Source organism: Fringilla coelebs (genome assembly GCF_963513975.1).
Source record: "Fringilla coelebs genome assembly, chromosome: 14".
Taxonomy (NCBI): Eukaryota; Metazoa; Chordata; class Aves; order Passeriformes; family Fringillidae; genus Fringilla; species Fringilla coelebs.
Genome location: NC_140040.1, coordinates 8149743 through 8173268, shown reverse-complemented (window position 1 = coordinate 8173268; position 23526 = coordinate 8149743). Strand labels below are relative to the sequence as shown.

The 23526-nt window shown below is 49.1% G+C and overlaps 1 protein-coding gene across 2 annotated transcripts in view; it reads left to right on the top strand.

The window, feature by feature from the left end:
- Positions 1–22374, top strand: part of GNAO1 (G protein subunit alpha o1) — a 142033-nt gene extending 119659 nt beyond the window's left edge. The window contains exons 7-8 of one of the 2 annotated variants that reach the window (XM_084215311.1): positions 18650–18803; positions 20522–22374. In XM_084215311.1, the coding sequence (XP_084071437.1) occupies positions 18650–18803; positions 20522–20709 (342 nt within the window). In that variant the 3' untranslated portion in view covers positions 20710–22374. Of the gene's footprint in view, positions 1–5546; positions 5701–9622; positions 15860–18649; positions 18804–20521 lie in introns of those variants that run through there. The other variant, XM_084215310.1, reaches the window with a different exon arrangement.
- Positions 22375–23526: the final 1152 nt, after the last annotated feature.

Here is a 23526-nt window from a genome sequence, read left to right as displayed (position 1 = left end):
GGAGAGAGCTTTCATTGCTGGCATGGAGCCATGAGAGGGAAAGAACCTGACTGCATATCAGGGTACAAAAAACCCCTTCCAAATCTGGGTGCATGCAGGCTTTTCCTCCTGCACTCAGCACCCTGTTGTCAATGAGCACAAGATTTCACGGGTGCTTTTTGCACTTCTGTAAGTCCAACCACACTTCAGGTGGAAGAAACTGCATTTCAGATGCAGTCAGCATCACGTGGAGCAGGGACAGGCTCACCTTGGTAAGCTCCAGGTGGGAGAGGTGTCGGGTCAGCTTGTGTCACTGTAAAAAGCTCACAAACAGGTTTATTGTGAATCCTTTCCAAAGAGCTGGTTAAACAAGGCTGGGTGAAGCACTCTCTGACCTTAAAATTCAAACACAGCTCCATGCTTGTAAAGTTGTTTTGTGGGTTATTGTGCTCTTTGTTTTAAAAGACTGAGCACCCCTCCTCCAGCAGCAGCTAAAACAAGATCATTGTGTTTGAAGCTGTCCCTGCTTCTTAAGGGCAGGCAGTCTTTTATAAGGGATGTATTTTCTCTCTAATTCCCTGTCACAAAGAGCCACACAGCAGGAGTCGAGGAAAGCAAGTACTCCCCTATGTCCAGATCAGAAAGACATAAAGAAAATAAAGAAAACTTTCTGCATCTGTGATTTCTAGGCCCATACACCCGTAAAGATCACACTTTTCACAGAAACTCCCAGTACTGCTGAATCCAACTTCTCCCGTTGCTTCCAACACCTTGTGCTGCTGTTGGCAAATCTAAACTGTGTCCCTGTGTGCCCAGCTCCCAGGGAAGAGGAACAAGGCACGAGAGAGATTCAAGCAATGCCTTCATCAGTCCCATTGCTGCCAGCCACAGCCCAAGCCAGAGCTCATGTGGCAAAATGATACCCTGTGCCCAGCCCATCCAACACACCAGGCACTGCCCTCAAGGTATTACACCTGCCTGTGCCTTTACCACGTCCTTCACAAGGACCTGCCAGGCTCTCTGCCATATTTGTACACAGTGGGAACATCCTGATTTAACTAGCAGAACACCACCCTGGATTGTCTTTACATAACAAGGCTGTTTCATTTCATTTGTGGCTGATATTTTTGTTTCATAAATTGAAGTTACAGAAGGAAAAGCCTCAGCTCTGTAATCTGGGAAGAGAGAGGGACAGTCATATCACTCAGTAAAACTAGAGAAGATGATTCACAAAGGTAGATTTCCTTGTTCTTTCTAAATAGGATTCCTAATGGAATTTTTTTTTAAAACAGCAATGGAATGGGACCTAAGACTATACTCTGTTTTTTTACCTTGCAAATTCAAAGGAGTTATGGCAAGAGAGGGAGATGTTGATGCTGCACATTGCTGCCTCTGAAGCTAAGATATTTAGGTCAACCATATCTAGGCAAGACATGCAGGTATTGTTTGTGTGCCTGTTGTGAGGATGGGATGGGTGGAAGGCTCTGTGCTGGTAACCCTTGGTGCATTAGTGTTGGCCTGTTGGTGTGTTTCACACTGCATGACCTGGTTACTGTGCTCTCTCTGCCGTCATTGAACAAGGAAAATGGAATTGCAGCGCTCAGAAATTGCCTTAGGAGTGACAAAGCAAGCCAAAGTGGCTTAGGAAACGTAAGCAGAAGGGGGAATATGGAGTTGCTGTGCTTAGGGTAGCCATCAGTGTCCTTACAGTTCACATGACAGCCAGCACTTAATCACCAAGGAAAACAGAAAATATTGAATCAGCTGCGTGTTGCAGAAAACACACCAAGTCTCCTCCCATGCTCTGGTAAAAAAAAAAAATATAAAAATATAGTTTTTGTAAGAGCCTGGACAGAGTCTTGACTGCAGCATCCTTTGTCCCTCACGCTGAGTGAAAAGCTGTTTGCTCTTCACATCAGTGATGGCTGTGCAATGACATATGATCTCAGCTATGAGCAATTCTGTCTCTTGCCCTGTGCAGGAGAAGTTAACTGGACTTTGAATATGCATGGCCAACTGGTTACTCCTGTGTACCATGGTTGTTTGGGCTACTTTTCTTGTTGGGGTATGAAATATTTGCCGGTATAAGGATTTCAAATTCCAATTTTGAAATAGGAAGTGACCTTAAGAAATTAATGTCTGAAGAGCTCTTCCCTTAATAAGAGACCCAACATAAAGTGAGAAAAAGCAGCATAATGGCTCCAAAAGCAGGTGAAATAAATTGTGTTATTTCATCTAAAAGTATGAGGAGTGTAATCTTCAGTGCCTCCTAGCAGAATAGGCATATCTGGTCCATCACAGCAGAAAGGGGCCCCAGCCAAGTTCTAAGGGACTAAACTGATCTTCCACTGTGGATTTACTGGGAGGAGGGGGATTATATGGGGGATTTAACTCCTTATTCCTCCTTCAGCAGCAGTCTGTCCTTTTACATTTGGTACCCAGACACTGCTTCCTCATCCTTACCTCTGCACCTGGGTCTGCCTGAACTGTTGCAGGGCTCCTACAAACATCTGTTGAACTAGTAACAGTTGGGGAGGGAAAGGAAAGGGAGACAGTGATGATTCCTGATGCTGGCCAGCACCAGGACAGCTTGTGTCCACGCATGGGCTCCCAGAAGCCCTCCTGGGATGCAATGGCATTTCCCATATGGCATCCAGGTATGGCAACAGAAGCATCCATGCCTGCTCATCAGAATATTGCTCTGCACCTTTGCCACACACACACAGAAAGGAATTTATGGCTTTTGAATAATGTCATCTTCTGGCTTTGGAATAATATAATCTTCTCTTTAGTGGTAGAGAAGGAAAAGGTGGGTTTTAAGACCAAAACATTTCCCAAGTAAATAAGGATGAGTGGGGAGAATAGTTCATTATGTTTACTTGTCTGACTGGCAAAGCTGGAGGGAAAATCAACATGTAGAGATCAGAAAGCCAGGTCAAACAGCCTTAGGAAGCTTTGAAATTGTTTCTGGAATCTGAAAGGAATAGAGGTCATTCAGCGTAACCCTCATGTTCTAGTGAGATGTGTTGGTTTGTGCTGTGTGTATAGGATTCTGTGATTCTATATTCTGGTTACCATTGAACACTAACAGTCACTGTTTGTTGGGAAAACAGTCTCATCTCCTAACGTGCACTAATGCAAATTGCTCAAACTGGATCAGAGAAGTAGGAGGCCTTCTGTTAGTCTTACAACTGTAGAAAAGTTGGCTTCACCTAACCATGAAGCTCAGCTCAGAAGTCCTCAGCTTCTGTTTCTTAGACAAACCCAATGTCACCCGTGGTGCTCCCCATGCCATGAAGAACAGTTTCACCCTTCTGGTCTCCACCAGGGCTGTGCAGTGTGGTGGCCGTGGCACGAGGCTGCCCAGGTGGCTGATGGCTGCTGTGGATGAGCTGTGGGTTTAGCTCACAAGCAGCATTCCCATGTTTCTCCACACTTTAATTTTAAATCAGCAGGAATTATAAAAATGTAATTTAAAATGTTCTGTGAGGGACGCTGCTTAAAGAAATGGTTAATTGTATTCGCTTTCTGTTCCCCTGTCCACGTTCCACTTCATTCTCTCCTCCCAAAGGCTTTGGGTATCCAAGGATCTCCTGCACAAAACCTTTGTACACCAGGTTTCTATGTGCTTACAGTTTTGGCACCACAAGTAGCAAAGGGGAGCATTGCTTCAGGGGCTCCCACATGAGCCAGTACCAAATGGGTTAGCAAAAACCAGCCCACAGGCACAGGATGATCCAGATAAGCAACATGTTGCAACTGAGACCCAATGAGCAAATGCATTTTTACGTTTGTGTGTGATCGCGTCGTCCCCGTGTGTCGATACGAACAGTGGGTAAATGCATGGTTATTCAAGACAGGGCACGGCAAATCTCACGTGTCCTCTTTCACTCTGGGCTGAATCAGACGCTTCTTTCATCCATGGAGCTTCTTCTATCTATGTAAAACATTCAGTAGATGCTAAAGCATATCAATGAAAAGGAATGTGTTAATCAGTGAAGTGCTGGGCTCAACCTCATGCCAGCACAGGTGTGAAATGGAGTGGGAGAGGGGTGAAGGCCCCCGCTGACTTATGTACCGCTCCACATTCCCAAATCCAGGGCTGGGGGGAACAGGACATGCTGCACCCACCCCAAAAACCCTCCAGTAACAAGCCCGTGCAGCCCTGTTCTCTCCAGTGTCTCTGTGGTGATGGCTGTAACTGGTTTCTTACGCACACTGGCGGGTTTGGGGAGTGCAGTCCCAAGGAGATCCCGCTGGAAAAGCCGAGGAGCCGGTGTGGTCTGTACCATGCTTTGCCTTTGACAACCCCTGACTCTTGGGTGTGCTTCATCCTCACGGCGCCTGCTCTCTGCGCTCCCCGGCTCCCGGCTGAGAGACGGCCACGCGACCGGCGTGCGCGCTCCGGCGTCGGCCTCGGCGCCAAACGTCGCCAGCCTCGGCACCTCCACAGCTTTTCCTCGGCCGTCTGACCTTATCTAACCAAACAAAGGCCAAAAAATGAGCATTTGAGAGACCAACCAAATTTGGCAGGTATGAAGCTTCTCTTGAACTGAGAAAAAAAAAAAAAAGAAAAACCGAAATGGGAGTTGAAAGCAGCGGGGAACATGACACTTGGTTGACTTTGCCGTGAGCTCTTTCCACCACCATAAACCCATGTGGCAGACTTTGCAACTCTCTAACTGGTCTGGTTTTTCCATTCCTCTTATCTCTCTCCTTTTCCGTGTCCTTTTTTTGCATGACCTATAACCAAAAAGCTGACTTCTCGTTGTGCGTACATTTGGATGTATGGCTCTTCTGCTAGTCTTCTAGAGGCATGAGCTAACACCAGTGGTAGCTGCCTGACTTCTAGTCTGGTTGTTCTTAGATGTTCTTTGTCATGTTTTTCCTCTTTATACTATTTTCTCTTCCTTTTTCACTTTTTTCCTCTCTGCGAGACACTTTCTGTTGAGCCGTCTTCAAGAGAACTAAAACCAAAAAGTTTAAAAATTAAAAGCACAACAACAGAAAACACTTAACAAAATAACAGAACCAGTCAAAGGTCACGGCAAGGTCATTTCCAAAATTATGTCACCTTGATGTCTGCTTCCAACTCTAGATTAATTCAAGGATCTACCAGTCCTTGGTTAATGTAACCAATTGTGTGCCACACACATTCAAAAAAGTGGAAAAAAACATTTTAGAAAAATGATTGAAAACGTTTTAGAAAATCTGCATGAGCTACACCAACACATAAATCTGATCAAAGGGCAAAAATAATTCTCCATCCATGCATGGTGCATGATGATTTCTATGAGCTGGGATCCTGTAAATTAATGTTATGCAAAATCAAAACAGCTCTGTATTGTTAAATGCCCTTAAGTTACTAATTGTATGTCAAATGTAATAGGGATTGCATCTGTGTATGTATATGTTCAGCTGTATGTATACATAAACTTATTATGTATATTGTAGATTTTCTTTTTTGTTGCTTTCCTCCTTAATTTAGTTGTTTTAGATTTCCCTACATGTTGAACATCCCTGGGTCGCTGGCTTTGGCCTGATGTGATCTTTCCTTTCTATTGCAGAACCGCATGCACGAATCTCTGAAGCTTTTTGACAGCATCTGCAACAACAAATGGTTCACAGATACATCTATCATCCTGTTTCTAAACAAGAAGGACATATTTGAGGAAAAAATTAAGAAATCTCCACTGAGTATCTGCTTTCCTGAGTACACAGGTAATGAGAAATGTGGCTGTACAGTAGCGCTTAGCAAAGGGCCCCCAGAGCTCTCCCCAGCAAGGCTGATGCTGTAGTGTATTGCAGGCAGCAAGGCTAAAGCAGAGCTAGAGCTCCCATTGGCTTCACTACAGGTTTTATTTCAGAAGGGCCAAAGCATCAGCCCCACCATGGGCCGCTTAAAGCAGGAGGATGACTTGACCAGCACCAGGGTGGGCCACCACCACTGATTCGGGGGTGTGATCTACGCCTTGGTGCCAAGACAGCGCCTGCAAGTCTGGGGCCACTGTGCACTCCCCAAACCCATGTGCACTGGTTCCCTGTGTCACACAGGATCATGAACCCTCTTGCAGGTCTCTCAGAGAGGAGCAGTGAGTGTAACCATTATAAGTGGGTGACAGGAGACCAGCACACGGGGTTTGTTAGGCTGTCCTCCGCTGGAGTGCAGCTTTGTTCTTTCATACCCAGCCATGCTCCCTTATGGCCACAACAAGAACCCCTCTGCAGTTCCTGGCCACTTTCTCCACTTCCAGGCACTGTGGGCTGTAGAATCATCATGATCCTGGAAACATTCCTGTCCAGGCTGGATGGGCCTCTCAGCAACCTGACCTGGTTGAAGATGTTCCTGCTCACTGCAGAGGGGTTAGATTAGATGACCTTTAAAGATCCCTTCCAACCCAAACCATTCCGTGATTCCGTGATCAGCCCTCCAGTACGCAGACAGGAGGTCTCACAGCTTGGCTGCTTCAGCTCAAGCAATGCATTTTCATCACAGCAGTTGAAGAGTCCCCAGTTTTGCTCTCAGGTTTGCCAACATCAAGCGTCTGGACGTGAAAACCCTTCCAGTTAAATGCAGGGAGAAAACAAGGTGTTTCATATTTGATCTTCCCACACCTCTTAACCCATAGTACAGGCAGAGGAGAGTCCCAGTGAGATGGGCCCTGAGCTTGGCTGGGGAGAAGGAGGCCTTGGTGATCCGTGGAGTTGAGAGCAGGAGCTCTGGGATGGGCAGTGCGAGAAGCCCCTGCTCCTGCTGCCTGCCTGGCATCTGACCTGCTAATGATGGGAATACATCACTCATGCAGAGGCTGCAGCTGCACCCCGCTGCTTCCAGCATCTCACCAGCTTCCACAAACCCTCATTACCATTCTGAGATGGCACAAAAATAAACTTTCATCATCATGAATTATTTAAACTCACCAGAGACATCCAGATGAATCAAGCCGACAGACAGAGAGGCCAATCTCTTTGTCAGGAAACACAGTTGTGAACCAGGAGAACCAGGAGTCTCACAGGTCTGGGCAGGCCAACAAATTATTAACCAGAGCTTCTTATCTCTGAGCACCTGATTTTTCACTGGGAATAGACAAAAGTGATCCCTCATTGCTGCTTTGGGCTGAATGGTCTGTGGCCATGGAGCTGAACAACTCCAGCTGAATTCAGAACATCTGCAGGCTTCCTCTCCAGGAAGATTTCAGTGTTTGTCACTACCAGCACATTTCAGCCATCTAGTCATCTGCTTGGTCCAGACAGAACCAACATATTCCCAACATATTTGTCTGAAAAGATCTAATCATGGAAATTTCAGTCTTTACAGCTGAGCTTACAATAATGCCCACCCCAAATTTTCCTGGTTGCAAATTAGATTGCTGCTTTTGGATGGCTTCTTCTTTATAGCAGTGCTTGTCTATACTGGATGGTTTCTGTCATGTTCTCTTCCCTTTTCTCAGTGAAGCAAACCTTCACCTCTCACTCCTTCCTGATCCCATTTTGTGCCTCTGGTTTTGTAGATCTTCTCTGCTGTCTCCCAGAAACCTCAGTCTGAAATAACAGTCACAGAACCCTTGATGTCAGAGAGACAGAACAAGAAGGAATGATATTTTATTTATTCCTTCCCATGCTATCCCAGCCCAGGGGGGAAGTTCAGTGGGGGAGGCAGACATTCATACACATGGAGCCAAGCTCTTGGCTGATTAAACAGAGGAAAACAAAGCTTCTGTCTGCAGCACTTCAGCCACAAGTGAACCAAACCAATCTTCCCCAAGTCTCAGGGCCCCCAAAAGGTGCTCTAAATTCCTTCAGGATGCTTTTCTGGAAGCTGGGAGTTCTCACAATACCAGAGACCCTCAACAGGTCTCTTGTCTCTCTTGTGTCATCAGAGAGGGCAGGAAGTCTGACTGCTGAAAGTCCTTTTACTGGTCCAACAGGGATCTGAGGTGAGGAGTTCTCTCACCCCCAGGTGTTCAGCATTGCTGTTATGAGTTAGCTGTGCTAACATTCAGCCCAGGCCTTAGACCAAAGCTCACACTTCAGTCTGCTTGCCCCTGCTTTGCTGGCCACAGCCCACAGGATGAAACCCTATGGCCTCATGAAAAAGCAACAATATTAGAATGTTGCCCTGGAGTTAAAAAGAATTATTTGATAAAAGCCTATAAACTGAACAAGCAGACTTTCAACATCACAAGTAGGTTCCACAAAATGCTTTTAATGAAATGAAATTTCTGATGTCCATTAGTTCTGCTGACAGGGAATTATTAGAAGACTGCATCCACAAATTTGCCTGCTGTTTTCTGGAGCACTATTTCCATCCCCTTAATTCACTCATGCTTTTAACTAATCCACAATACTTAGTAAAGCAGCAGCAGAATCCACAGCTTGATTTAAACCAAGCTAGCATTAGTGATTCCCTGCTCTCCTAGACAGAATCAAGTATCTAAATCCCCATGTGTTTGAACAACCAACTTCCTGTTCATAAAATAACCTCCTCCTTGTGCTCAGCATGTGGAACTGATTCTTTACACAGCTGTCCATGCAAGAATCTACTCCCAGAAAGAACTTTACTTCTCTTACTTCACACTTATTCTCAAGTCCCATGGTCTCCATGAATTTGTGTCTTCCACTAGCAGGGCATGTGTGTGCCAGTGGGATTTCCCAGAGCAGTTGCCTTCCACCACAGCACATCTCCAGCCCCAGTAAGCTTCTTTCTAGCAAATAACAGCCTTCCCATCAGTAAAGCATCATGGAGACAAAGGCACCCAAAGCAGCAGCAGTTTTACTGTTGTGGAGCCTTTTGGGGGTCAGGCAGTGCTGGGAGCTGCACTCCAGGCCAGCCAGAGCCTTCATCAGCCTTAAGGAGGTGCCCAAAAGGAGCAGGGTCAGAGCTGGCTGGAGGAGAAAGGATCTGCTCATTTGCATGACTTCTTCTAAGCTTTTTGAACACAAAATTTGAGGGTTAATGAGGTTTGGTACAGATATCTCTATATATCAAAACAAGAAACTCCTCTCAGTGTGATTTTAGTCCTGGCTGTAGCAGAGAGTACTGCAATCCTAATCCTTTTAAGAAAGGGACATTGTGCATCAGTTTTTTTGTTGGGATTCGGTTGGGGTTTTTTTGAGAAAACTCCATTTTGCCCTGTAACAGAGGCTGGATATTTTCATGTCCCTTTCTCTTAATGATTTAGGGGAAGGAGGGCACAGCTACCAATACTGCCCTCAATTCATGTTAACTCTTCCATCAAAAACTGGAGCTTCAATTAAAAAAAATCTAAAAAAGGAAAAAAAGCTAAGCCTTTTCCCTAGGTCAAGCACTTACTGCATTTCTTCTATTTTTTGTCACCATGATGTGGAACTTCTTCCATCACAGCCTGTTTAACACTCAGCTCCCTCATCTCTTTCATCTCTATAAACAGCAACTCAGAATAAAAATACAGCTGAGCTGCCAGTCAGGGAGCACCTCCTGCCTGGCAGCAATCCTGGCTGGCAGCAGCGCCCATCCCCGAGACGTGGAGAGGGCGCTGGGCTGCAGCCGCCCCGCAGGAGCTCCCCAGGTCCCCCGGGGGCTGTCCGTCCGCGGGCGCCCCGCCGGTTCCAGCGGACGGGGTTGTTCTAACGCGCTGTTTTCCTTCCCCTGGCTCTCCCGCAGGCCCCAACGCTTTCACGGAGGCGGTGGCGTACATCCAGACCCAGTACGAGAGCAAGAACAAGTCGGCCAACAAGGAGATCTACACTCACATCACCTGCGCCACCGACACCAACAACATCCAGTTCGTGTTCGACGCCGTCACGGATGTCATCATCGCCAACAACCTGCGGGGCTGTGGACTCTACTGAAGGCCCTGCTCCTCCTCCTCCTCCTCCTCCTCCTCCTCTCCTGGCACCGCCCGGAGCATCCTCGGCTCCCGCGGACAGGTCCTCCCTTTCCTTGTTTTTTCCTCCTCAGAAGATGACAAGGAAGAAATGCATAATTCCCTCCTCCTCTCCCAGAAAACTCTGCAGCAAGTTTTGCTTTCCCCAAACCCCTTTTATTTTATTTTGGTTCATTTTTTGGTTCGTTCCCTTGCTGCCCCATTCTACTCCTCCGTTCCGATTCACAGTGTTGTGCAGGGAGCTAACGCATTTCCCACGGAGTGCATTCCAACTGCCAAAAGACAAAAATACTTCAGTTTTAAAGAGAGAAAAAAAAAATCAAAGCCTTAAAATACTGGTCAGGAACAGTGTAGTTTGGAACCAAAACTTTTATTTTGCCTTGAAAATTAAGGGATACTGTTCATTCTCCTGGTTATTTGCCCTTTTTTAAAAACACTATTCCTTTGGGAAGTGCTAAATACAACCTGATCATTTTGAGTGTACCTTACTGCTCCAGTTCTGACCCCAAAGCTGGAGGGTTTGGTGTTGAATGCAGACACCATAGCTTGGATTTGTACATTCTCCTTTTTTCCAGACAGCTCTTTGAACAAGTAAAACAGCCATATCGAGTTCTGCTGGTGTCTGAGTAACAGGGACACAGTAACAAAGCCTACTAAGCCTTGTCTAAAAGCATTCATTACTGGTAGCAGTTTTACCTCAAGTTTTCAAAATTAATGATAAAATTTATCTAGTGGTTGCTGTAACCCATGGAGGCACTAGGCTGGGACCCCTGGAGTGTAGGCAGTGAAGATGCCCCAGGAATGGTGTCCTGATGGAGATTCCACTCTCAGTGGCATCCTGACCAGGAATCCAGCCTGGGGACCTTTCCCACAGCACCTCCCACCTTAGTGACTCAGCAGAGGTGGTGCTCCTGCAAACACACAGCATCACTTTCCAAACTTCAGCTTTGAAATGCTGGGGAGCACAAGAAATATTTAGCCCTGGCTTCTTGCAGGCAGAGTCTGATTGTCAAGTGCCTGAGATAGGAAAGGTGCTTTGGGGAACCTCCCCATGCCTGGGCAGCAGCAAAGGGTGCAAGAGCCTCGTGGCCCTTCCTTGTCCCATGGGCATCTGAAGCCCTTGAGAAGCACAGCCTTGTGCTCTGAGCCTCCTTGGCTGGGCACCAGCCAGGGGCTTTCCTGTGTCACCTCCTGCCTGAGCGGGGCTGGGGTCTCCAGCCAGGGCATCTCTTCACCAGCACTGAGATGGATGTTAACACTGGCAACAGAGAGCTCAGGGAGCTGATTTGAGTCAAGTGAGAAGGAAGGAAAAGTGCAAGGGAAGGAATAAGGAAGGGCAGGGAAGAGGAGTGAGAAGGATGAGGGTAGCACCCAGCACAGCAAAACTGAGGGCTCAGAGAGGACAAATGCAGGTGGGCTGAGGTATGTGTGGCCACTGCCAAGAACTCTGGGTGCTGCTGAGTCAAAGGCAGAAGGGAATGTGAGAGGTGGGATGTCATCTCTGGGGACATGGAGGGACTCTTAGAAGTCCACCACAAAAGCTTGTTAGTTGTCTTGGTGAGACAACCACCTCTAAGATCCCACTCAGGGCCCACCTCACCTGGGGGCAGGTGGGCAGTGTTGGTCCCTGCCTCTTCTCTGCCTCTCTTAGAAGTTCATTACCTTGAAAAACATGAACCTTTGCAGGCTGGCCAGAAGTTCAACTGTCCTCTCTCGGGAACCTGATCTAGGAGAGGCTTTCAGGTCCCAGGAGGTCTCTTCAGGGCTGTGGTTGAGAGGGACAGTATCTCTTCTCACTGTGCCCATTTAGGAGAGATGTGAGAGCAGCCCAGAGCAGCACAGCCCGAAGAGGAGGGGCCAGGTGAGCTCAGTGTGCAGGAGGCAGTGACAGGAACACATATGGTGGCACAGGAGGGAGAGGACAGGCAGAGAGGCTTAGGGAACGTTTTGGGAGACAAGCTGCAGAAGGGAAACCAGGCAGATTGAGACAGCAGGAAGGGTGGGAAGAGAAGGGCACCTGGGAGTCAGAGGAGAGTCCCCATCAGGGGCTGTGCTCTGCCAGGACAGTATTTGTGAGACATTTGTGACAAATCCCCAGCCAGGATGTGAGCACCCTGAGGCAAGCAGGGAAGGGCTGCAGAGGAAAGCGAGGTGTCTGTCACCCATCCAGCCAGCTACAGCCCAGCATGGCTGGTGACTGCCAGTAACCCCTAGGGAGCATTAAATGATGCATTTACCATGGAGCAGCAAGGACCTGCTCCTGCTCTGCTGGGCACTAACAGCAATAACACAACTCACTGCCTCCCCTGCTCTGGCACAAGCCAGCACCAACCTTTCTCTTCACCATCTCAGCCTTAAAATGCCTCCAGGGACATTGGCTCCTGCAAAGAGCTGACCAAAACCAGGAGCTCTTCTCTGCTCCTCTCATGCCACAGCCCACCCACACATCTGTCTGAGCCCCAGCAGCAGCACCCAGCATCCACGTGGGTATTGTGTCAAATCAGGGCAGAAAAACCACACATTGGTTACCTTTGGTATGTAACCACTGGACCCAGAGTGATGATGGCTGGTGCTGGCAGGCATGCAGGTCTCTTATTAAGCTCTATTAGAAGAGTTTGATCAGAAGCTCTGGAGTTTTGGAGATGTTCTGTTCTCACCCCTTGCTGTGGATGATGTTCTATCCAAGCAAATCAGTAACAGAAGCTGTTCCCAGGGAAGGCAGCACCACACCAACACTTTGTGAGCTCCCAGCATAAAGCACACAGGAATATTTTGGTAAAGACCATTTAAATTAACTCCAAACTCTGCCAAATGCAGTGGCCAGTGCTGCCTCAGTGCACTTTTACTGCTCCCCAGGCTGGATTCAGGTAACCCATTTCCAGCTTTGCCAGCTGGGAGGTCCAAGCCCCCTCTCCCAGCTCCAGCAGGTCCCTGGCACATTGATGGCCATCAACAGCTGGTGCCCCATGGGGAGAAAGGGAGAAAAAGCAGAGGAAATGTTGCCACAAAGAGCCTCTTCTTTCATTTTCTTTGGCAAATTGTGTGTCTAAAGCTTCATCTCAGCTGCTGCTGCTGACATTCCCTCCCTCACACGAGTGTCATGAGGATTCACTGACAAATGCTGGAAGCAGCCTTTGGAAGATGAAATGCTTCCAGTGTTAAACACTACTATTTCTCCTGCTTGATGGCCGTGTATAGATTTGTGTCTGCAGAGCGCCTGCCAAATCATTACTCATTGCTGGCTTCTGCATCCTCCAAAGCCCTTCCTGACAGATGTGCCTTCCACAGGCAATCTTCTGCCCCGTGCTTTTTCTAAACACCAGCAATTCTTGCAACAGTTGCCTAAAAAGTACCTTGAAATACATTGCCTGCTTTCAAAAGCCTTTTCTTAACAGCCCCTTGTGCTTTGCAATTGCTGTGCTCCGAATCCAGACCCTTGGAGATCCAGAGCTGTGTTTTGTTTGCGGTCTCCACATAGCAGGGATGTTGCAACTGGTACAGCTGCATCAGAAATCCTACCAGGGCATGGAGGATAGATTTTAAAAGCACAAAATGGAAACACCCTGCTGCCCTTCACAGCTAATGTGGGAATTTGCAAAAAAAAAAAAAAAAAGCGCCTTTTTTGGGATGCAGGAGGTTTTTAATGACTCAGGTCACTGTTCCAGCAGCAGAAGCATCCAAGGGGTGTCAGCACTGAAAGTAACATTAGCAACTCATGATGAGCTTCAGACAGCAGCAAAAAGAAAGAAGGAAGCTCCCTGTTGGCTTGCTCTATATTCAATGAGAGGGTCAGTTGCGGAGCCACGAGACCACAAAAATGCAAATAGCCTCTTTATTTAAACAACAATTTCAATGAAATAGAGAAACCCATACAAGAAAAGTCTTGCCGCGCTGCCGGGCTGAGTTGCAGAGCTCCTTGGGAGGGGGCAGTAGCTGGGCTGGCTGGGAGAAGGAGCAGTAACCATGCACAGGGATAGCACACACCGAAATGCAGCGCCAGGCTGCCAAAGGCAGTTGTTGATCTCGCACAGGGAAGCCGCACGCAGTCCGGTTTTCGCGGGGGGCCGGAGGAGCCCGCGGAGCGGCCGCGCTGCGGGAGCGCCCGGCGGGGCCATCTGGCGCTGCCGTCTGCGAGCCCCGGCTGCCCGGCCCTCCTGCATGGCCCCGGTCCCACTGCCGGCCACAAACGCTTCCAAATGCATCTCTCTCAGGAGTTCTGTACCGGAATTAGCTCCTTGCCTTCAGCCAGCTTTCCCGGATGGCCGGCCAGCCTGTCCCTCCATGGAGGGGACAGCAGCCTCGGGAGGAGCCCGCCGTGCCTCCTCTATCAATGTGATTTTGTTTCACAGGACACTAAAAGTATTAATGAGTGCAGTCTTTACTGTACATTGAAACATGTCTGGTGGGTTTAGTCTATCATGGCCTGAGCCCAATGCTCGCCTGCAAGGGAACAGACCTTGTTCTCAGTCCAGGAGCGCAGTCTCCCAGAGGTCAGGATGTGACATAGAAGATGTCCTTTTGCCAGAAATCCCCATGTGCCCAGCCTCACTGTGCAGCTCAACAAGGCAGACATTGCCCCTGGGGGATTTGCAGCCAGTGCTGGCAAGGGGACCAACCCTGCTCTGTTAGTTTGTGTGACATGTCCCAAGCCTTTTGTGGTCACAAAGTCTCCTGGAGCCAGGGAGAGTTGCTGAGTTCCTGGAAGAAGGCTGACCATCTGTCAAGTCAATTAGAGAAGCTTAGTTCCAGTGTGCTTGGGTGTTTTCATGGTTTGTCTTCTTACCACCAAAAACTCCACAACCATTTCCAAGGAGACTGAAACCCTCATTAGTGATCTGACACGGGACATGTCAAGGTCAGTAGAAATGGTGTTACTGAGCATCACCCAGGGCACCCAGACCCATCACCCACTTGCATCCCCAGTGCACACACCAGACAGCAGAGACGTGGTCCAAGTGACACAAAATTGCAGACCACGGTCTCACCTCCCCCTCCCTGCAGCAGAGAGCAGGCAAACAGACCCCAAGGCTCCCTGAGACTGGAGGGTACTGTGTCATTTCTGAGCTCCAGCACTGACACGAGGTAATTGATGCTGACAGATATAGGTACATGACCTATATAGTTATACTGAGAATGTGGCTATGGCAAGGAACTTTGCACAGGACCACTCATGCCCCAACAAGCAGCCTGTGAGATCTTTATTTGTGTGCAAACACAAGCAAGGGCAGCCCTTAAACACTGATGCCTTAGTGAGAGGAGGACCAAAGCCTCCAGCTGGCACCCTGCAGGCAGAGGGAAAGGGAGCTGGATTCAAGAAACAGCCCCATCTCCCCAGGAGGGCAGCTCTGTTCATGGACACTGGGTGCAGTAGGCACAGGGAGGAGAGATCAGGAGAGGAGGGAGAGGGGCTGGGAGCTGGCTGGATGCTCGCTGCTCCAGGCCCTCTTCCACCCAGTGTCTCAGAAATTAAGACCCAGTCCTGAGTGTAGTGCAGGCAAGCAGCTCCAGAGCTAAAGCTGCTGCTCCAGGTGGGGAGAAGAGATCTTGGCAGGTAAAACACCATTTTCAGCAGTGCCTGAGTCTCACCAGCTTTTCCAGTGCTGGACCAACCTGGTGGTGCTGGGCAAGCAGATAGGATTGTTTAAGCACCAGCCACGGCCCTGTTAATTAGCCCAGTCCCTAATTTGTGCTCCTCAGCCCTATTCCCCCACCTCTTTTTTCCCACTTCAGCTCGACAAGGGAAGAGTGGCCATCACCCTGCTGCCTCTGGGCTCCTGCTCCCCAGCACATTCCCCAGGGGATCACCAGAGGCCGTCACCATTTTCCTTTTGCTGGTTCCCGCTGAATCATTTCTCCTGCATGTTTGATGGCCCAAACTGTATTAACTGTAATTTTGTACGAAGAGTGACTGTCCATTGGTTTAATAGAGCATTAGTTATTGTAATAATTTATTGGCTGTTGGTAATGTATTTATTAGTTACAAAATGTTAATAAAGTGCCAGCTCTTTTCTAGTGTGAGAGTGGTTTTATTGTGTCTCCCTTGAGCGCGTCCAGCTTCTCAAACTTGTTATTTAACCTTATAGCTGCTCCACAAACACTTGCACAGCACACAGCACCAACTGTCTGCCAGAGCCTCATCCACCTGGAAATAAGGAATTCCAAAAAGATATAACCAAAGGATACTTCCTTTTATGTAAGTATTTGGCAGGATTTTTTTTCCTTTGCTCACCAGAGGCAGCAGCAGGGCAGAGCAACCATGCTGCCCCACTGTTTCCTCCACCACATGAGTTACAAATCCTTCACAAGCCACAAGCTTTGCTTTTCCACTGTCTCTTTGTGTGAGCACAAAATCAGAAGACCCACTGCTGGTTCAATTCAGTAAATGGTGTGCTCTCCTCCTTGCAGTAGCACAAAACATGGAGCATCCCTCCCTCCCTTTCAAACAATGCTTGAGCGAGTTTGTTCTTTTATGTTTAAACTAAAGATCTCCCATTATTTGGAGCATAATATAGAAGTAATGAACATGAAGAAACCAAGAGAAAATTCTCTACAAACCTCAGCAAAGGAAAATGAACCATTGCTCCCATTGACATCACCAACTTCCAGTGATGTGGCTTCAGCTGGACCCATCCTCAGGCAGGAATTCCCACATGGCCTATCCTGTGAATCAGACAGAACTACAGGCCAGCCTTGAGAAAAGCAAATGGCTGAGAGGGAAAGGATTTTGCTTTGTGTATTGATACTGGGGATTTTAAGAACTTTCTCCAGGACACCATCCTGCTCAGATTTTGCATGGGTATTCAGAACTCTGAAATCATCAGGGTTATTTTGCCTGAATGGGAACACTCCTTTCCCTGGGCAGAAGCTTTATTTCAGCTGCTCTTCCACCAGCACCACCACTTCTTTATTTAAATATGATACAGGTATAGGCAACAACGGAAATGAACAAGGAAAACCCATCCTGATACTCCCCATGAAAATCTCAAGACCCAGCAATTTGCAACAACCACAAGCCAAGAAGAACCACATCCTTTGGTGGCAGTTTCTGTTTTCCCTATGAATAAAGCCTTTTTTTAATTTCAAGATAAGGATCAAATTGAAGTCCCAAGGCTTTGGAAAGCGCCTGCCTGGCATCCCCAGCTACTCTTTGTCAAGGAACCGACAGTGCAATCTCGAAGCCTTTCAAGATGAAATCAGACAGCTGCTAAATTTTGCATGCAAAAGCTACCGTTGAAGTGGAGCTAATAAAATGACTCACTAATAAAACATTCATGGAAAACTCCAAAATGTGTAATTGGGTCATCATTTCATTAGCGAGCACACGTGTTCTCGCGGATTTTGGTGGGTCCAGAGCCCCCCGTGCTGCGCCTCCAAAGAAGGGGCTGTGGGGGGATGGTTTGGGGGGTGTTTGCTGCAGAAGGGTTCCCCACCCACTGCAGAGCCTTTCCAGATTTCCACAAGGCTTTTGTGAGCAGCTGGGTCCCCGTGTGAGCTTGAGGCAGTAGAGCCAGAACTGGGGGGCTCAGCTCCCAGCAGGGGTTACAGGGAGGGGCAGCAGCTCCAGACTTCAGCAAGCCCTGGGTTTGCCCCAGGAGCTTTGCAAGTTCAGGTGGAAAGGAGCTGGGTACAAACAGAGAAAGGGACACAGGGACTTCCTGAAACGTCCCCCAGAGCTGCCAGTGGACTAACAGGGAATGGCTGTCTGGTGATTCTAAGAGCAAGTTAATGATGGAGAAAATGCCTGGGAGCTCTTGGAGGGTGAGATCTGTCCTGTCCAGTGGCACCTTCACACTAACAGTGAGTGCATGCACCTGCATGGGAACACCCTGCTCTGTGGGGCCCTGTGGCACCCAGTGGGGCACAGGACAACCTCACCCCACCTCACTCCTCCTGTTCTGCTGTCTGCTCTCCACTTCTTGAGAAACTTTGGTAGCATAGGGGAAAGATTACTGTTTATGGGTTTTGTCCACATGTAAATGGAAAAAAAAAAAAAGGAAGAAAAAACCAACAGAACTACAGCTTTTAGAAATTTACCCTTATGCTCCTACCAAAGCTTTTCCAAGCTTAAAGTCTTCCTGGAGCAACCTGCAAGCCCAGAACTCTCAGGAGAGCTGGGAAGTGGGCTGGCAGAGGCACCTGTACTGGTTACCACCATGCAGGTTACCGCCTTGGGCCACCTGGCCACCACGGGTATTTTCAAAGCTGAGCTGAAGATTTTTGCGGGGACAGGACCTGCCCCAGCCTCTGGGCAATACCTTGGCACTGGTCTCACTACAATGACACCACTCAGGGCCAGGTACCCTTCCAGGCAGGTCCATAGGGCCACCCTGGGATGGCCAAAGCCCCTTCCATCCCACTCTCCGTGCCAAGTGCACCCAGGCTGCTGGCTGATGCTGTCTGTCCATCCTTTATTTGGGCTCTCCAAAAGATGCTTCAGGGGCACCCAGTCCCTGAAGAGAGACAGGGCCCCTTCCCAACTCCTTTGGTGAGGCAGGGGAGGAGCAAATTACTTTTTCCCCCGCTCTTCCTTGAGGTTTCAAGTGTCTGCCCTGCTAGAGTGGCCCCACAGGGCTGTGGGGGGAGGATCAGCTGCAGCCCCACACCCGCCCTGGCCTCCAGCCCAAGAGGAGCACAATACTCCTTTTCCTCCGCCTTTGTAACCAGCTCAAATTTACCACTGTCTTATTATTATTGATTTTTTTTTTGCTTTCTAACCGTTTCAATTCACAGAAATGTTCTCCTCTCCTCTAACTCTGTCTTTGCCTTCCTCTCTCCCTTCTCTCCCTCTGTGCTCCCCTTTGCAGAACCGCATGCACGAATCTCTCATGCTCTTCGACTCCATCTGTAACAACAAATTCTTCATCGATACCTCCATCATTCTCTTCCTCAACAAGAAAGACCTATTTGCTGAGAAGATCAAGAAGTCACCTCTGACCATCTGCTTCCCTGAGTACACAGGTAGGTCCTGGGGCTGGCACAGCACAGCTCCTGTGACACCCGCCCTGCGCCACTGGGGCCGGGGGGGTGGGGGACAGAGGGGACAGGGCGCCTTGGAGGGGTGCAAAAGCACTGCAGAAGGACCTTCATGGGCTGGGATGCAGCTCCAGCACCCCCCTCGTGGGCTGAGGCTGTGTCCTGGGTGGGGCAGTTCTTGTGGCAAAGGTGCCCGAGCAGCTGGTGAGAGAGAGAGGGGTCAAGACAAATGGAGAGGAGACAAAATGAGCCTGGGCACAGGGAGTTGTGGAGAGAAGACGACTTGCCAGGAGCTGACTGGCCACCACTGGAGCCGTCCTGTTTGCTGCTGGTTCCTGGGAAGCCCGTGTGAGAGGAGGAGCTCAGACTCATGGTCATCCAGGATGCATTCTCCCAGGAATGCCTTCAAGTTGGGTGTGGCTGGGGGAGGAAAGAGCCCCTTTACAGCAGGAATCTGTGGAACCACAAGAGAATCATCCATTTTGTAGTGAAACCAACATGGCCTGGGGAAAAGGATAAATAACCCAGAAGATGAGCGAGAATAGATCCTTTGGAATTCTCTAAGGGAAAGAAAAAAGGCAGTTTAAATTCAGACTTGAGCATCCCCTGCAGATACTAAGATGTCTCTGAACTGTTCCACCCAGAACACATCCATCCTGAATGCCAAACCCTGGGGACAAGGAAGTCCCCCAGCAACATGGCACCCATTCCCCTACAGCATAAGTACGCCAGCATTTCCACCAGAGGCATTCAGGCTTCTCCATCCCGAAGGCACCAGCACTTTCCTCACAGCCACCTGGTAGAACAATCCAGACCATCCCACGTGCAGCTCTATGGCACAGCCAGGCTACCCCATGGAGTGGGACAGCCCGGGGGCACCGGCCCAGCCTGCCTCTCCTTCGGCCACCCACTGCATCAGGAACGAGGGGAACCAGCGAGCTGGGAAAGGAAAATAAATCTCCAGATAATAGCAGCTCTTGCAAAGGCGATTTCAGGGGCGTAACTCAGCTTTGTGGCTTCCCGCGAGGGGCCAGCGCAGCCTCTCCCGCTGCCCTAAGCAGCTTAAGGCAATAATGCACATTTTTCGGCTCAAACATCTGGCGCCTCTCCAGCCCACCTTCCCCAGGCAAACCTCCCAGCCACGGAGCCAGCAGGCAACACGTGTGTCCCCACACGGCTCCTGGGCCACCATCACCCCTCCCGTGCTGCCCCCAGCCAGCCCAGGCGGGCACACCGGGCTCAGCCCCACCGAGGGGTACAGCCGTGTCCAGGGGTGATGTCGGGGTGGCCACCAGCTCTCCTGGCCATCCCTCCCCCTGCCTGGCCGAGGGGCCACCAGGCCATTCCCCAGTACGGGGACATCCCTCGGGCCCAGCCCGGCCGGGCACCGCCGGGGGACCCTGCCCTTCCCGGGGGGAAAGGGGGAGAGGGCGGAGCAGCAACGCCCGGGGAAGGAGGAGCCCTCACCGGGGCTTGGGCGTGATGTTTCCATGGAAAATGGGGCAGAGGGGGAGCGCAAGGGTAATGGGGGTGGGAAGGAGGGAGATGGGAGGAAAACGAACCCTGCTAAGGGGTGAAGGGGCGGGTGGGTGGAACTGGATAATTTTGCCGGCTGCTGTTACAATGAAGCTCTCGGCGAGCAGCGTGCGGCCGGGTGTGCCGGGAGGGAGGCGCGCTCGGCCCTGACCCCGCTCTGCCCGCAGGTCCCAACACCTACGAGGACGCGGCCGCCTACATCCAAGCACAATTCGAGAGCAAAAACCGCTCCCCCAACAAGGAGATTTACTGCCACATGACGTGTGCCACAGACACGAACAACATCCAGGTGGTTTTTGACGCCGTCACCGACATCATCATTGCCAACAACCTGCGGGGCTGCGGCTTGTACTGACCCCGCGCGGCGCTCAGCGACTGCTTGGGTGGCGATCCCGGCGCCAGGAGAGAAAAGAAACATAAAAATAACGGAAAAAAAAACCCCAAAGCAACCACACACAGACACACAGACACACACACGCGCGGGGAAAAAAAAAAGAAAAAAAAAAGAAACGAAAAAAACAGATTGAAGGAGAGAAAAAAAAATGTCATCATAATCATGCGAGTTGGTAAATAAAAAGGCATAAGGAAAATTATATATATACGTATATATATATATAAAAAACATCCACAGCCACCTTTTCAGTTTGTTTTTTTGAACCGCCTTGTCCCGTCAGGCTCCCCCTCCGGCCGCGGTGTCCCAGCCTGGGGGCTCTGCCCAGCCCCACCATCCCGACGGCTCCAGGCAGGGACAGGGGGAAAGGGCAGCGCCCGGGGGCACTCCGGCTCTCCTCCCAGCAGTTATTTGACCACGGGCTGCTATTTTTAAATTATCATTATTATAATTCATTATTGTGGGTTGGTTTTTTGAAATTATTCTTGTTTTGATTAATTTTTTTCCCAGCATGGGCAAGGCCGGGCTGCCCCTGCCTGTCCCCGGCCCCGCTACCACCTTCAGAAACAAAAAGATTTTTCTTTTTTTTCCTTTTGTTTTATTTTTTCTTTTTTTTCTTTTCTTTTTTTTTTTTTTTTTTTTAATAAGGAGGGAAAAAATTGGAAACTGCCCCGGCCACAGTCACGGCTACGAAGGGAAACAACAAGCAGATCTTCTCCCATTTCCCACCCTGACTGTTCGGGGGGAAGGCTGCAGTGGGGCATCCTCCTCCTGCTCCCTTCCCAGGGTTTCAGGGGGGTTTAGGTCAGAATTTTTGAATTCCCACCCCAGTTCAGGCCAAAGCCCTCACCAGCCGGAGCCAGCGGGTTTTTCCCATTTTTTCCCTCCTGGTTGAACAGCTCCCTGCTCCCGGTCACTGCTCACTCTCCAGGTCTGTATCCAAAAGCACAGCTCGGCCCTCCCAGCCACAGTCCCCCTCATCCCTCCTTCAGGGCCGACCAGGGACGTCAGGGAGGGCTATACAAATATATATATATTTTGTTTTATTTTATTTTTTGTTTAGAGTATTTTTTTGTTTTCGTTTTGTTATTATTTTTAACTCTTTCCAGTGAATGCTTTTTTGTGCTGCTTTTCTCTCCCCCTCTCCTGCCCCAGTCCTCTCTCCCTTTTAGTGAATGGTGTTTTCTCTCTCATGTGGGGATGTTTGTGCTGCAAAATAAGAAAAAAGGGGAAAAAAAAAGAAAAAAAACTTAAAAAAGCAAATTTAAAAAAAAAAGCAAGAATGAAAATAATTTAAAAATTTTAAAAAACACACACAAAACCACAAAAAAATTATTTAAAAATAATAAAAAAAACAAGAAAAATCGAATGTAGTGTTTACATTGAAGCCACTGTTTTCATGACCAATCCCTTGTCATTTCTACTTTGATTAGTAACCAGACGTCTTCACAGTTTCACTTTTACGAGTTACCTTTGCTGAAGAAGAGCAGTCACACCTGTTCAAAAGAAAATGAATAAATAAAGAGGAAACTTAAAAAAAGATATTATATATATATATATATAAAAAGCGCCAGGTCTTTCTAAGCCTTTCTATTACCAATCAGTGAGGTTTCTGTGATATATTACACACTGCCAATCTCTTTCTCTGACTAATGGAAAAATTCATGTGTAGCTCAATAAAGAGAATGTTTGTCTGTACCCCGGGCTCTCCCTCCTGCGCCTCCGCCTCCTTCTTTCCCCCACGCCTGCCTGCCTCCTTCCAAAGAGAGGAAGAAAAAATACCAAAAATCACATTTTGGGAGGGATTTGCTGCTGGTACCAGAGGGAGAAGGGAACTACGGATGGGTGTAAGTATAGAATGGGTGTAAATCTTAAGAAAGACGTGTGTGGAAGCTCTCTGGTGCTTCCAAAGCAAAGGTTCCCCCAAAAGATCCCCCCAGGCAAGAAAAGATTTTTATTTCTTTAGGGAATGCCATGCTAATCACCAGGGTGAGTCCTTCATTTATGGCAACATCACAAATCCCACAATATTCAAGCTTTTCCCCCTGACATATAGTGGAAGATTTTCCAAGAAAGTTGAGGCTTTCTCCCTGCTGCTCAGGGAGATTCAGGGTTTGTTTGGATTTTTGGGGGATTGGGATTTTTTCCCAGTTGGGGTTTTTCCTGCACTCTCCTTCATCCCAGGTCCCCAGTTCCTGTGCCTGCCAGCGCTGGTCCCACAGCTGGGACTCCTGGAGAGCCCTGGGGCACAGCACTGGCACTGCCTGGCACGGGGCTGGCTCTGGGCACCACACCTGACATCCCCTCCCCTACCACGGGAACGCTTCCAAACCCCACGGGATGGAGCCATAGGCGAGGGGACCCAGGCACCCAGGGCCCCCGTGCCAGCCCGGGGAGGGAGGGCTGCTCGGCAGGGAGCAGCAGCAGCTCCTGACCAACACGGCTTTTCCAGGGCTCCTGCTGTTTACAGCCACCAGAAGCCTATGCTGGCACTGGGAAAGCCGATCGGGCCTCTCCTCAGATGACCTCCCTTTCCAGGGAGGCAGAGCCAGCCAAGAGGCCAGCACTGGCCCTGTGCTCCTGAGCACAAACCAGCCTTTCATGGCTCAAGTAGGTCACTCAGCGCTGCCGCAGGCAGAGGTGCCATCCAGCGGCTGGCCAGGGTCCACTCCTCGGGAAACTGCCGGGAAAAGTCAGGGGAGCAACAGAAGCCCAGAAAGAACAGCACGAGTCTCTGAAACACCGTGAGAAAACATGAGAAATCACTCTACAGAAATTTAC